At 47.7% G+C, this 15,035-nt stretch overlaps 1 protein-coding gene across 4 annotated transcripts in view; it reads right to left on the bottom strand.

Annotated features, from left to right (window-relative positions):
* The window catches only part of NSMF (NMDA receptor synaptonuclear signaling and neuronal migration factor), a 47,776-nt gene that overhangs the window by 20,635 nt on the left and 12,106 nt on the right, over window positions 1–15,035 (bottom strand). For all 4 annotated transcript variants that reach the window (XM_074609307.1, XM_074609304.1, XM_074609305.1 and 1 more), the window contains exons 3-4: window positions 6,273–6,752; window positions 1,580–1,655 (exon numbers count right to left, since the gene is read on the bottom strand). In XM_074609307.1, the coding sequence (XP_074465408.1) occupies window positions 1,580–1,655; window positions 6,273–6,752 (556 nt within the window). The remainder of the gene's footprint in view (window positions 1–1,579; window positions 1,656–6,272; window positions 6,753–15,035) is intronic.

Genomic DNA, 15,035 nt, shown 5'->3' with positions numbered 1-15,035 from the left:
CCTCAAGGGTTTCCTTAGGGCACCATTCCCAAAACCAACCTCCCTTTGGCCTCCAAGCGCTCCAAGCCTTGTAAACCCTGCCACGGGCCACTGCCCTGGAACAAACCTTGTGCACAGCAAAGATGACTTCAGATAGCAAAGGACGTGCCCAAAGGCAAAGGAAATGTGCCAATTTTGTGCATGGTTTGGTGTGTCAGATCAGAACCGTAAAATACCATTCACTGTTACCAGTCAACATTTCTAAAGAGCAAAGCATCTGATAAATTGTCCTCAGACTGCCCCCAGGAGTGTTAACCAGCCAGGGTGCCACCGGACTTACAATCCCTGAAGAAGAGGCAGAGGGACATAGAGGTCAGGTAAGAGAAGCAGCACTAGGACAATGCAGAGAGGGCAGAAGCCCACGGAGGCTCCTCGCTCCCCCGTCAGGGTGGGATCAGCACCCCGGCACCACGCACCAGATTCTGCAGACTGGCACCAGGCGAACACCCCTGTGCTCTTCCCGTGCTGGGAGGTGTGTCACACCTCCAGCTGAGCCCGAGGGGAAGGACATGGAGATAAGCATTTTCTCTTGGGGATGTAGATTCCTTCCAATATCTCAGCAGCTAGCCCTCTCCCCAGTGCCGGATCCAGCTGTCCCTGCATCAGTCCTTACAGGCCTGAGCCAGTCTGGCTTATCCCAGCATCAACAATCAGCCTCTTTTCGGGATTTGGGAAGGGAAAGGTAAAAGGAAAAGAAGAAATAGCAGAGAAATAGATTACGAAAAGGACACCAGATTAGACAAGGAGAAATAAAGAGAGCAGTCGAGCTGAAGGTGAGACACACGACAAAGGTGACAAAGCTCGAGAAGGGCCTGAGAAGGCAGAACAGTGTCTCATTTCCCGCATTGCTTGCCTTGGCTTTCCAGCCAGGTAGGAAATACTTGACACCAGGAAGACGGTATTTCCTGACAAGCTGGGTACAACCTGGAAATGAGGATGCCCTTGTTCTCCTCAGTCCTTCCAAAACTGCCTCCTCCCAACACACTGCAACCAGGGGCACCTAAACCCGCATGGAGCGTGGAGGGAGAGGCCGTTCCTCACTCAGAGCTGCTCACACTTTGCAGAGATTTTACTGACACCTTCTTCAAATGACCAGACCAGCACAGAAGCTGCAGGGCTATATCTCATCCTCTGGAGCGATGGATGCAGGGCAAGCCTGGAATAACGTTCCCTCGGGGCAGTGGCTGCAGCAGAAGCAAATGGTGGGGGGTCTCAGCTGGTGCTCCCACAAGACCCTCGCTCTGCAGAGGCAGCCAGGGACAGGGCACAGTGCCACAGAGAAAATAAGGGAAGCAGAGAAGAGCTGGGTAGCCCAAGGAGTTAAAGAAGGTAAAACCAAACAAGTGGGAGTAGTAGGAAAGAGAACTAATAACTGCGAAAAAGAAATTAATAAGAGACAAGGCGCACTGTCTCTCTCTCTCACCCCCCAGACTGTGGTGCCAAACACACAACTGGATTGCTCCAGGCTCTCAGATGCAGCTTTGAGTGGGCCACAAGCTTGAAGATACACAATAAAAGCTACAGCAGCAGTTTCACTTACGCTTGCATAGTTGTAGTAGCAGTTTGAAAACTGAAGAGGTTCTCTTTTGGGAACCAGGTTCGTATGGGGACATCATCTGGAAGAGAAAGAGCAAAACCTGAGAATCCAGCGGACAGACACACCGTGCAGACAGCAGGATTTCCAAGCTCCTTCTCTTAGTACTTTTCTTCAGCATCCTGCCCTGTACTAAACAGGAGACTCTCATCCTCTGCATATACATGCACGCTACCACCGAGTGTTTTGTAAATTCGTGCTAAGCCTGTCTATCAGGCTACTAAATGAAGAACGAAAACTCTATCCTAAGCGTGGAAGATTAGACTAATCCAGGAATTACAGCAGAGACATTTGAACAAGAAAAAAAAGCAGGGGAAAGAAACATTTTTCATTAAAAGCATTTTCTAGCCTCTGCCTTTTCCTTAGTACCATTAGTTTGAAATGTCCCAGTCATCCACTTCTTTCTTTCTTTTCCTCCCGTGGAAGACAAAAAGCATTGACCTTCCCCTCTTCACAACTGCAAGCCTGAGATAGACTCTCTTTTTCTACCACTGAAGTTTCGATAAACCCCTCGCACCTGCTCCTGATGACCTGGCCTTCATGAGTTTTTCCTGGTTTTAGAAGCTAAACAGCACATCAGCTGTACAATCTGCAGGTAACTCCATGCTTATTTGGTCCCCGTCTCTGGAGACATTCCAAACCCACCTGGACGCGTTCCTGTGCCACCTGCTCTGGGTGACCCAGCCCTGGCAGGGGGTTGGACTGGGTGATCTCCAGAGGTCCCTGCCAACCCTGACCATTCTGTGATGCTGTGATTCTATGAAACTACCCTGTGGATTATTTCCTAATTCCGTTGCATTAGGATACCGCATCATCTTCACATAATGCCCACGAAGACAAAAAGCAGGCAACAAAATAAGTCACTAATTATGCGTGTGGGATGCTGGTGACCAGGAGGAATCCAAACAAGCAGCAGCATCTACTGAGACCTCTCGGGATGAAGTCGGTCAGGCAGGGGAGCAGAGGTGTATAAAATCCACTGACACAAGACGTGCGAGATCTCAGTGAATCTGGGGGGGGGTTGGGTCTACCTGATTTTTCATCTTGCTTCACTCCCAATTTATGGCGTCCTTCCTTAATGCCTTGCCACATGTTGCTGATCATGTCTTGCTTCACTCATTCAAGTTTTAAGATCATTAGCAACCACTGTATCTTAGTCATCATTATTCTGACATCGTCAAGAGTATTTTTTTTATTCACTTTCATTGGCCAAAACCCAATCAAAGCCTTCATGCCGACTGCAGACATAATTACTACAGACCAGCTATCTTACCAACTGTTTGGTACAAGACCATCATCTACTCCAGACTGATCCTGCTGCTCCCTGACAGTACCAAAAGTGGCTGCAATTACGGATGCAAAAAATGCTAAATGCAACTGGGGAGACTTCCTTTGAAGTGAAGCTTCCAAGAAATCATACAGAAAGCTGTAACAGACACCCCTTCTCAGCCAACAGTTTATGTCAAGCCTTGCGTAAAGGCACCCTAAGGAAATATACGTTAAATGAAAACTGCATGCTAGTATGCTAAGTACTTATTATGAAGTTTCTATGTCTGTTCTCCCCCAAAAAACAGAGAAATGCAAAACAGACTGTAAATGAATTATTTGTTTGAAGCCTCAAACCCACAAAGTGGGGAAGGAGGAGAAGTTGTACAAATTCCTTTTTAGACAACAGTTCTGTACAGACTTCTCAGGGACTATGCATCTCAAAGGACTGACAATCTCTTAATATATTTTTCAGCTTTTAAGCCACTAGCTTTGATTCAAAGCAGAGTTTATGAACAACAGCTAATATCCCTACGAGGCTTTGTCTGGACAATTGGTGGAAGCCTCCTCTTCTTTCTGATAGACAGGAGTCAACATAGGAAAGATATCATGCCCCTACCTACAGCATGCAAGGGAGAATAAAGGATTTGTGACCCTTCAGAGGTGCCTCTTTACCAGCCAGAGGCAGAAGAGGAGCAGAGCAGCACACGGCTGGGGACTAGGGAGCACAGCTCAGCTCCAGAGCTCATCCAGCTAATTAAAATTCAGATTATGAGTATGTTATTTTGCTTCCAGGAGCAAAACAGTTCCATGCTCCTTTTTAGACAAGCAAAGCATCTCATTCTCCTTTCTTGTCACCATTGACTGTGATGAAATAGTCAAGGAACCATGGGCCTGGGTAAGACTGGAGGAACACCACCACCACGTTCAGCATCTCCAGCCACTTGCCAGGCAGATCTCAGCACCTCTGTCCAGGATGTGTTTGTATCAGATGCCGGGAGCAGCGCTGGAGATGACAGCTTGTGCTTCTCTGGAATGGTGTTTGGCATCACAAACTCAGCATAAAAATCCATATTAAATTATGGCAATCTGGCCCAACTGCCACGAGTGTTGGTTTGCAGCAATAATGTGTTGTGTAAATCCAAACAGAGAAAGCAGCAAAGTGAACCTCCGGGGAAATTAGTCTCTCTCTCTCGCCTCCATTCATCTCCGCTCTGTTTTCTTGCCTGGCCATGCATGAAGGACATTCCAAGAAATATTTCTTGCAACCTGCGACAGTTGTGCCATTCAATTCTCGTTTTTTCTCTGAGTAACAACACTTGGATGGAGAGCACAAACAAGAGCAAGCTGAGAAAACTTTCATTCCACGATGCCACTGCCGTGCTGGGGTTTGGTCTCAGAGGCACGGCGCTGCCACACGTGCAGGCACTCAGAAGCTTGGTGCAGGCACCGAGAGTAGCTGCTGCCGGCTCGTGCCAAACATGAAATACTCATGGAGGCACCTGCAGGTTCAGAGCTGTCAACTCTGATCCCATTTAAGTATACTTTCTGAAAGGCTGATCTCCTTTTCACATTGATAACTGTCCCTAACAAAAATTGCTGCCTAGTTGAAAATACATATTAGAAATCCCAAGGCCCAGAAACAGAACATGGCATCTCTCTGTAGCATTTGCTAGTGTGTCTTCCATCAAAAAGAGATGTTTAGCTCCAGCTATGAGGAGTTAAACTCCTCCACTAGTGATCTGGAACTTTCCTTTGGTTCTGTACTAAGTGCCTCAGTCCCACGGTGCAGAGTACAATTTTGATTTGTTCGGGAAAGCTTTCAATGTAAATCCATCAGCATTAGAACAGGAAATCTTCACTTTCTTAATTCATGAGTCTGCAACCGATTCAAGTCAGCACCCTGATCTCCACACGACCAAGCCCCTGGGGCTGTGATCTCCTTTCCCGAAAGGCTGGCACTGAAATGACCTGCTTTTTTTCTTTCTTGACACAAGCTTTCTGGCTGTGTCATCATACGCAGAGCCATCTTTTAGCAGGTAAAACAAGTAAAACCATAGAAGGTTTGCATACAGGAAAACTCTTCTTACTCCTTTTCTTGCACTTAAGCAATAAAAATAATAAAGTCTAAACTTGCACATGTAGTGTCTGATGCAAAGCCCAAAAATCACTGGGAACAAACAGAGGAACAATGCTTAAAAAACTATGCGCAGGAATTAGCGGCAACTGTAGGTGTTCTGCACACTTGATAACCAATTATTTTCTCATTCTTATTCTTCAGTATTAGTCCATATATTAATTTGGTCAAAGAATTTCAAGCATCTAGGCATGAAAATATGGTCCAGAACCCAAGCTTTCTGTGATTTTACCTGCAGTAAATATCACTATGATATTTACTAGAAAACTATGAACCCAGGAAAGATGTACAGTTTGATCTCCACAGTTCTTACACTCAATTTATTTTCAAGGAGAAAACCTTGACCTTTCCTGGCTGGACACTCTGCTCTAAAAGCCTTGATGTGTGTTTACAAAAGAAAAAAAAAAAAAAAAAAAAAAAATCAGACAAATTAGGTCAGACTCTTTGCCAGCTGCATATAGATCTGACAGGCAAAGATGGATTGCGTACTAGTTTATAATTCAAAGCACATAGATTGTGACATATATTTGATTAATAGTTAAGTTTTTTATGACAATCTAATTTTTTAATGTAATTTGAATAATTACAATTATCCCTTGAAAATATTGAGCAAATGGATAGTGAGTGGGGAAGAAAGTCCAGTATTGTGTTATTTGCTAGTGTTTAAGGAAAGATCGTGTGGTGGCACTACGTAAGGGACCCTGCTGAACTGCTTCCAGCCACGCAGACAGGCATTTTGGAGACGCACCGAAGTGTAGAACACTGTACCTGAGCTGAGGCTCCCGCTGAGCACCCGGCACATTCACAGAGATTCCGCCTGCCCCCACATGAGGCAGAGGAGGGAAGGTCCCGCTCTCAACTGCCTCCTGGATGAGCATCAGTATAGGTGATTTGACAGAGCCCCTCCTCTCTTGCTCTTCTTTCACCAAAAAGAGAGCCCAGAGACCACCCCCACTAACCTACATGAAGCTGTCGTGAACCCCCCCGGGCCATCCGCTGCTGACGAGGCAGAAGCAGAGACAAAGGAGCTTGGACGAGCTGGCCTCAAACTGAGCTGGGCTTATTTCCTTTGACGATCCCTTTCCACGGACACTAGTGCAAGGTACCAAAGGGCAAACACTACAGGGCCCAACTTGGGGCAGATGGCAACGAAACCTCCATGCTGGGATAAGATGGTGTCACCCATCACCCCTGTGTCGATGAGTCCCTTTGTGTCCTTCCAGCACCCTTACTTACCAGACACTCGATCGACACTATACATCCTCTCCAGCCTTTTTCTGTGCCACCCAGTCTCGCCAGACTGATGCTGCTCCAGGTCAAAGGAATGCTGGGAAGGGGCAGCCAGCCGGGTGCAGTTTGGGCATTCCTTGGAGCCCTGCCGGCTGCCGGGCCAGCCCTTGCAATGCCTGCTAACGCCGTGAGAGCCACCAGCACTCTGCACTTGGTGGCCGTGGTGGCATTCCTCTTGGGCAGCCCCCTTCATCACCACCAGTTCCATACTTTCGTTCTCGTGATCCGACAGCATCGGCCTCTCGCCGGAGATGGTGTAGACTCGTGGCTTCGGTCCCTCGCTTGGCATCTTCTCCGTCTGCTCCTCGGAGAAGCTCCTCTCAAACTTGCCGTCTGAGATGACAGAGAGCCGGCGCTTGTTCTGTGCCGCCTGCTGCATCTCAGGGGAGTCCTCCTGTCCAATGTAGGAGTCTGCTAGCAGGTGATCTGAAACAAAGGGCACACTTTCCTTAAAACCAAAGCACCCCAGACACAGGCAAATTCAGGAGGCTCTTTGTTACTGCTGCAGAAAGAGAAAGGGGGAGAGATACATGGCAGGTTCCCCCAGGAACCTTTTCAGATGAACACATGCCCATAGCCTTCTAAACCTCCAGAGCTGGTACTGAAACGAGAGACATTTCTCACAAATACGCCCAATATTTCAAGCGTGCACAGACACCAAACAAGGCTGGAAGCAAATGCAGGTCTCACTGCACAGCCTGAAAATGCTTAGGCACGAAACAGCCCTTGTTCGGCTGCGCAGTCCTGTCTGCTTCTGCAGGTCTAGCCACGCAAAGGCTGCTGAGCTGGTGAAGGTCTGCAGGACAGGGACAAGCACTGACTTCTCTAAGAAGTGACAAACTCTTGTGTTTTGTGCACCATTTTTTAGAAGGGAAAGGTGCGAGGGTTTCCCCCCCTCTCCCCCGATTTTCTGCCAATTGGTTTGACATGAAAGAAATGCAAAAAAGCTTCAGCCGGCAGCTACGGCACAGCATCCCGCTCCCTGCAGCACCCCCGGTTAGCAGGGCTCGTCGTCCGTGCAGATGGTGACAGCACAGCCTGCGGAGCCATCCTGAAGGAAAATGCAGCCGCTGCCTTTGTCGGGTTGGAAGATGGAAAGGAGAGAAGCCCATGAGTGCAACTATCTTTGGAGCCCACACACTGGATGAAGTGCCAGGAAATCTCAGCATTTCCATGGCAATTCCATGCATGAACCCAACAGTAGCTCCCACCCACCTGGCTAATCCTTTTTTTCAAGTGGCTGTTAATTACCTCTTACACTTCCCTTCAGATGGGAAGCAGCTAGGGGACTGGTAAAAAGGCTCAGCAGGGAATGCATTATTCATGTGACTAGTACCCCAGAAAAAATAAAATCATTAGTGTCCAGCACAGACAGCAGCATTTTAAACAGAGGCAGAAAGCAAACCCAAGCCTTTACTTCACCAGACATTTAATGAACATCTTTCCTTTAGCTACTGAGCCATGACCTGGAAGAACTCAGCAACAATCTGAGGCCTGGCTACGAAGAAATGAAGGAGGAAGAGACCTATCCCAGGACAAGTCTGATGTATGTGTGCAACATGGACCTTTCACTGCTGACACATTCTGGCTCCTATGAAGTGCCCTTGTGCCCCTCTGAAAAGAGCCCTCCCAAGCCGAGGACGCGCACTTTCAGCTTTTCAATTGGAAGCCCCCCCTGGATTGTGCTCACATTGCCAAGGGCCTCTCCTCCTGCTCTGTCTACAGCTGGGGCTGAACTGAATTTAGCTGGTGCTGGTAAAGCGTGTCACCCATATCGCATTTTTCTGCTTGAGCTACAACTTCCTCCAGCACCAAGAAGTGACTGTCAGGACACAACTCAGGTTCGTTTCATGTGTCTCCCAGTGATACCTCACAGTGCCCAGATACTGCAGCTGGCGGCTGTGTGACTCCTGGGGCTGACCAGCAGAAGGAGCCTGTAGGAGTCCTTAGAGAAAGAGCTATGTCTCCCGAATCTATAGCTGACGCTGTCTTTCCAGACTTCACATGACATCCAAAATGTATGCTCAGGTGTAGTGAGGAGTCCTGTAACCCACTGATACTGTTCAGGTAAAGTATGAAAGGCAGGCAGTGGTCTACTTCACCCATGGTCTCCTGCACAGAGACAGCATGGACGCCTGCACCTCCTCCAGGAGGAAAGCCTGATGGACAACAAGGGCCACCACCAGAACAACTGCAAGCCATTCACATGGAAGAAGCTGCTCCACCAGCTGTCATTCAACAGCTTGTCCACAAGTCCTACCAGCTGCAGGATACGGTGTCATGGACCAACCAACACAGAAAGCGTTCACAGGCTCCAAAGTCTCTCCAACCACTTGTCACCCCCCAAGCAGCAGCAGGCCACCACATTTGTTCTCCAGCGACTCAGACCCTCTCCAGTTCCAAGTCTAACTGTGCTCCAGAGTGGGCATGCCTTGGGAAAACACCACCAAATGACTCTTCAAGATCTGCCAAAATCTGTGCTGGCAAATAGTGCCAAGCACACCATTTTTAAAATTAAAAACAAAGGCCAGTTCTAAGTACTCAGCTTGTCAAATTTACTAATCTGTGTGGGCGCGATGACACTACATATTTCTTAAGACACCACAAAATAGCGGCTGACAGCTGCCCCTGTTCCTCCTGAAATTAATACCTCTATGGAAGACGTATAGCCTTGTTAGAGCAAACACACAGGATCGTGCACCTTTACCCACGCACTGACACCACTGCAATTCAGAGATCTGACAATTTCTGAACTCTTGGTATCTGTGGGTAAGTGGAAAAATGAAGTGTCCAAAGTATAGTAAGTCTGAAAACGCTGATGATCAGAAGTGCAGAGAAACCAATTCCCGTCTCTGCTTTATAAGCATTGAGGTCTGTTCAGCCCCATAAAATTTACAGACATGTAAGTGGGACATGACTGGTTTCAAGTAAGAGTCAATTGTTTCCTGAAATCATGGCAGGGTTACAATTCCTGACTGGATATATTTGACATAAACTACCCGTCTGACTTAGCATGCAAAATGCAAGGATAATCCTTTCTTCCTACCTTACTTGTCCCTAACTCAAGGTGTTTTCACTTGTACTTATCTAGGAGTTTCCATGGTCTACACTACAAAGGCCTGTCACCACACCAATATGCTTTCTCTTTGTCAAACAATTGGATAATTATTTCTTTTCATCCAATTTAGCACCTTCAGTAACTACACATTGGAGAAGCAACTTCATAAGGAAAGGGAATGTGAAGCTTTATTCAAGACTTCTAGTTAATAAAAAATTTATCTACAGAAAAAAAAAATAGTATGGAAGGAAGAGAGATTCAAACGTTCATCATAATGAATTATTGGCTTCTAAAAACGAACCTGCACCATTTCAGGGAGGAAGTCTGCACTAGCATTCACACACACACGGTCACGCACACCAGCAGCCCAGAGACATTACCAGTGACCACTTCCCTTGTCTGTGCTTGCAGTGAACTCGATTCAGGTGCCAAAGCACTGCACCTGCTGCTACTATGGCATTTAAGGTGAATAGTTTGCTTCTGACTAAGAAAGAAGTCGAGCTGGTCCAGAAATCAATGCTGAATTAAGTCTGAGCTGCAGAGGTATTCAGTGAAGAGAACCAAGAAACAGTAACAGGGGACTTCAGCAGTACCTGCAATTGCCTTCCAAGAGCCAGCTGAAGCAGGCTGCCGTCAGCACCCTCTGCCTGGTTACTGCTGCTCTGCTTCATTTCATTTCACATTGCTCTTGCCACCTGTCCCACAACCAGCTGCTCCATCACGGTGCCATGCCAGCCCAGGACAGCGTGACTCGGGAAGCCTGGCACAGCGCCGTCCTCTCCAGCCACCCCGACGAAGCTGACCTGGCAACACCTCTGCTCTCCCACCTGCTTTCATCAGCAACACCTTGTCTCACACAGCTGCAAAGCTACCTTGAAGCAGACAAATCACAAAGATTTCTTTTTGGCTAGATGCGTGCTCTACATGGATTTATTGTGCCTGAGATATTTAACAGCAAGACGCAGGGAAGATGACCAACGTGCTTGATCTGTAGATCATGTGTCTAATGGTAGAGTGAAACATCCAAATCATATTTTCATCACTTCCCTGTCTACCTGAGGCGAGTCTGACAGCCTGTCCAGAGCCTGGGGGCTCGATGGTCCAGTCCCGAGGGCCAAGCCACTTCTCACCCCCATGCTGTTTACTTGAACTCATGTCTCATTGGCTTCACTTGCTCCTCTCCAATATTTCTTTCTCCACCTTCCAAGCAGCACCACCCAATGCCGCTGTTAGGGCATGCGGATCACCAAAGACATGACCCCCGACAGCAATGACAATCTGCACTGGTTAATTTGCAGTATCTTGGGAAAGAAATAATCCACATTCTTGGTACATGTAGTTCCTGATAATTAGGTACTTATTACTATTAGATACTTACAATACGTCCGTTCTCATCCAGTAACTCTAACTTGAGCACGTGCTCTGACCCAGGTAACTAACCGTGAAAGGACTGTCACATTTCCTGTTGCTGTCACAGCATTTCTTGAGAGCAGGTAACATGCTGGGACAGGCCTCAGCTGACTGATGCCCCTTCACAACAGTGGAGCTACTCACTGAGCCAAATTCGTATCTGATGCAGACTGCCTTGTAACCCCACGGGATGAGAAGTTTATAAATCAAGGCACAACATAGCCACAAGGCACAGAGAGAAGCTTAAAAAAAAAGTCCCTAATTTATTACTGTATTTAGCAGCCAAGCTGATGATTAAAGTACCTTATAGATTTAAAACTTCAGCTCCAGCATCAGAAGCAAAGTGGCAAAGGGAAATCCAGATAAACTCTATTAAAAAAAAAAAATCTGTCGTCTCAGAAAAATAAATTTCAGAGAAACAGTTCTCTCTTCCCTGCTCCACCTCAGCTGGACCTGTCTGCACCTGGTGTTCATGGTACCAACTTTAAACGAAAGAACTGTCTCGGCCACTGACGAGGAATGTAAAGATTTTAGGTTTACAGTATATGGACGTGCATCATTGTTCATAGGAGGAGGAATGAAGTTAATGTTTTTATTTTACACCAGTGGGAGTCCAGGTGATGCTCTCAATGAGAGCGGATGGCTGCACTGGCTAGAGCCCAGGGCATCGCAAAAACCGTAACATCTTTTCAAACAGCAGAGCTGAGCAGTTTCTCTTCCAATTTTAAGTCTGAGATGTCCCTTATGCCTGCCACTGCCCCGCAGGTGTGCTAAGAGGCTGTCAGGTCCTGTTCTCCTCTGCTCCCTCTCTGAGCGTGCATCGCAGCCGTAATGCAAAGCTCCCTACCATGTCAGCTCTGTCCTTCCCGATGCCAACGTACCACAACGGGACCTGCCAGCACGGGGCTCCTGCCTCCAGGGACCAGCTGGCAGCTGACCTCGCCGGTCTGCAGGGTTGAGATGTAGTCAAGAAACAGGCTTGGTAAAACCCACAAGATTTATTCAAAATGTTGAAGCATGAGGTAGGGAGATAAAAATGGAGATACAACAATTTAAAAAAAGGTCACAGTGGCATTTCAGCCAGGCAGTAGTTTCAGAGTCAAGTGAGCAGTGACATGCACAACATTTGCTATGGGATTACTCGAAGCCTGAGCAAGCCAGCCCCAACGTGACTTTATCGAGCACCCTGACGCTACCGCTCCCGAGGGAGGAACGTCACACACTTCTCTGCAAAGCCACCGAGAGAAGGCAAGGGCCGCCTCAGTAAGCGAGCTGCTTGGAGAAAAGAGAAGGTCACTTAACTATGATGAAATGGTTCCAATTAGTCTTCTGCACTGAAATGGGCCTAGAAAACAAACAAACTGAAGACACTGTTGACATTGTGCCTCATAGATGAGTAACCTTTAATCTGGCCTGTAACATTAATGTGAATAGATGAAATTGTTACTGTGAGACACGACCCAAAGGAGCAAGTGGCAGCTCCACCACCAGCCTTAGCATTTCCATGGTAACACTGTGACCTACATTTTTATTCACTTTATAAGCAAAAAACATACTCCACAGCAAGTTTTAGGATACACCCACACCATACCTGTGCTGGCCGATCGTGGAAGCAGCCTGAAACCCTCAGAGATGAGACTTCAGATCCCTGCACTCCCCCGAATTCAGGCTGCCTGCAAACCCCTCCAGACCACAGGCACTTTCTCAAAAGGCCACCTCCACCGCTCAAGGCCAGCCATACCACATGAGCACAGGGACACAGCAAGAGCTGGGCCAGATGCGCTGCTGGGGTCCGTCCTGGGGACCAGGAAGCAACCTCCAGGGAAAAAGGCAGACTCGGTGCTTACCCTGAATCAGGCTCCACTGCCAGCCCCACAGTCTGAACATCAGCAAACTGAAGGTCCCTCTTAGAGCACTGTACAGCTGCTGTGACTTCACGGCTTCATAAAAAACATGGGTCGCAGGTCACTTGCCTGGCCTGAAGCACCTGCAGAGCCTCAGGCTGGAGTTTCTCAAGCCCCATGTCAGCTCCTGGCAGTGTCAGGAACCACCCCGTTGCATGGCTGCTGCTCTCCACATGCCCTCATGCGCTCTTTCTGAAGCGGCAGCAGCCCAGGGTGCAAACGCAAGCGGTTGCTTCGGTGCCGTCTCTATATGTGCCACAATAGCTTCAGCTAATATGTTTTCCTCCTGCCACCACTACCCATTGCTATTTGGCTTGAGGAAGCTCACGGGTCCCCTCTTCTCCTTACACACAATGTTTTCACTGATGGCTGAAACATCTGGCAAAAACAAAAGGAAGAAGTCAAGATGACTTCTTTTGAGCTTAAAAGGAAGATTCTTCCAGTTTCAGGTAACTATCCCCTTTGGTTTGTACTGATGCAAACCAGTCAGAGTAGACATGCTGTTTCTGCAATAACGACAGCAAATTTGGGTCAAGAGCTGCAAGGCAGCTCTGGCCCAAGGCCCGTCACCTCCGCAGCACCAAGCACACCTTATACTCGCGGGGATCTCTCCCTCCGTCTTGCTTCCAGAGCCCTTCACGCGCAGCTCGCCCGGAGCAGCCACCCTGCAGCAGGCAGAGCAGCGCTGTGTCCTACAGCCACAGTCCCAGCACTCCAGCAGCAGCTCCAAATAACCCAAGCAAGCAAATTAGAAACTGTCTGAAAAAGAAGGACCAGGAAAAAACCCAGCACAACCTCCCTTCCTTTCCACAGCAAAGGATCCTTGTGTCTGAATCCCACCTCACCAGGATGCAACCACTGCTCCCCCAGAGAGGAGAAGTTTCTCAAATGCTCCACTTGCTGTCATTTTTAATTTCGTTGCCCCATGCCCTCAGTATCTTTTTCCTCTCATAGTTCCAGCACATGGTGATTAACATATCTAAAACAGTATCTCAGTGTGGGGCCTCTGACATCTAACCTGGGAGAAGGGGACTCTGGGAATGTCCAAAACTCTTTATCCAACAATCGCTCCAAGTGATTACTTCTTCTATATTTTGCTCTTTGCAGCCTTTTTACACTTCCCTTTCACAACATTTCAATCCTTTTGCCTGTCTTTCTTCTAGGTCTGTCCCAAGGGACGCCCACTCCTACACTAAAACCACGCCACAGACAAGATGGAAAGCCTTTGGAAGGTACCAGAAGGCTACGAGTCAGGCAGGACTATGGATGACCAAGGGAGAGTGCTCTTCTTGGGAACCTTCCCCGACCTTCAGCCTGCATGAATAAGCCAGCAATGAACAGAGGCAGGAAGAGAGCAGGAGGTGAATTACCACCTCGGCACCAGCTTCCTTAACAGATCCGTGTCCCGCCAGCTATGGCAGAGTCCAATCCTCCCTTTTTTCTAATTCCTCAGAATATCTTAAAGATCGGGAGAAAAAAAATCCAAGTGATCCCAAGGGGACAATCCTTTCATCCTCTGCCAACAACTCATACTCCGTCACCAGGCAGCTTCCGTGTTCCAAAAGAGAAACAAAGAGAAGAAAAATCCGTATTGCCATCAGCCTGCTGTAACCTCACAGAACATGGCGAGAGCACTCTGAGCCAGGCGACAGAGAAGTAAATGTACCTCTCAAGTCACCTGAAAAAAACCTCCTTCCAGAACAAGACACCGAAGCATTGCAGAGGGACAGTCACACAATATTTCTGAGCCATGAACTTCTCAGGCCTCACATCGGGAAGAATCAGTATTTGTAACCAACAACAAATACTCTCCCTCACCTTCTTCTCACTACTTATACACCCCGCAGTACTCTGCAATCCTCTTTACCTCCTGCTGATGTTCAACTCCACACCCACTGCCCTACTGAAGGAAACGGAGCATGGACAGACTGCAGTTTTATTGAAAACAGAAGGTAAACAAAGCCTTGCAAATAACTCACCCCTCATTAAAACACTCAGACATAGCAGCGTGATGCTGATATACAATTCCTCTGTAGTTCTTCATTGCCACTCCCCAATTTCTCAAAGCCCTTCTGCCACACACATACACACAAGCTCTCCAGAAGAGACACCAGAAATAAATTCTGGGGTGTAGAAGTTACCACCAAAGAAGAAGCTCTTTGATCAGTTGTGGAATGCGAAGTAAGAGGTGGGATGCAAAAGCCTTTATACGACCTCCTTTCCTTGGAGTCAAGAGACTCTAAAGATAAAAAAAATGGACGATCCTCAGAGAGCAAAGTGCAGCAGAAACCGAGTAAGTTGGGGCTGTCTCTGCACACCTGGCATCTCCATGCAGAT

The sequence above is a fragment of the Larus michahellis genome, chromosome 15, assembly GCF_964199755.1.
Source record: "Larus michahellis chromosome 15, bLarMic1.1, whole genome shotgun sequence".
In the NCBI taxonomy this organism is placed as follows: Eukaryota; Metazoa; Chordata; class Aves; order Charadriiformes; family Laridae; genus Larus; species Larus michahellis.
This window is presented reverse-complemented; position numbering and strand designations above follow the sequence as displayed.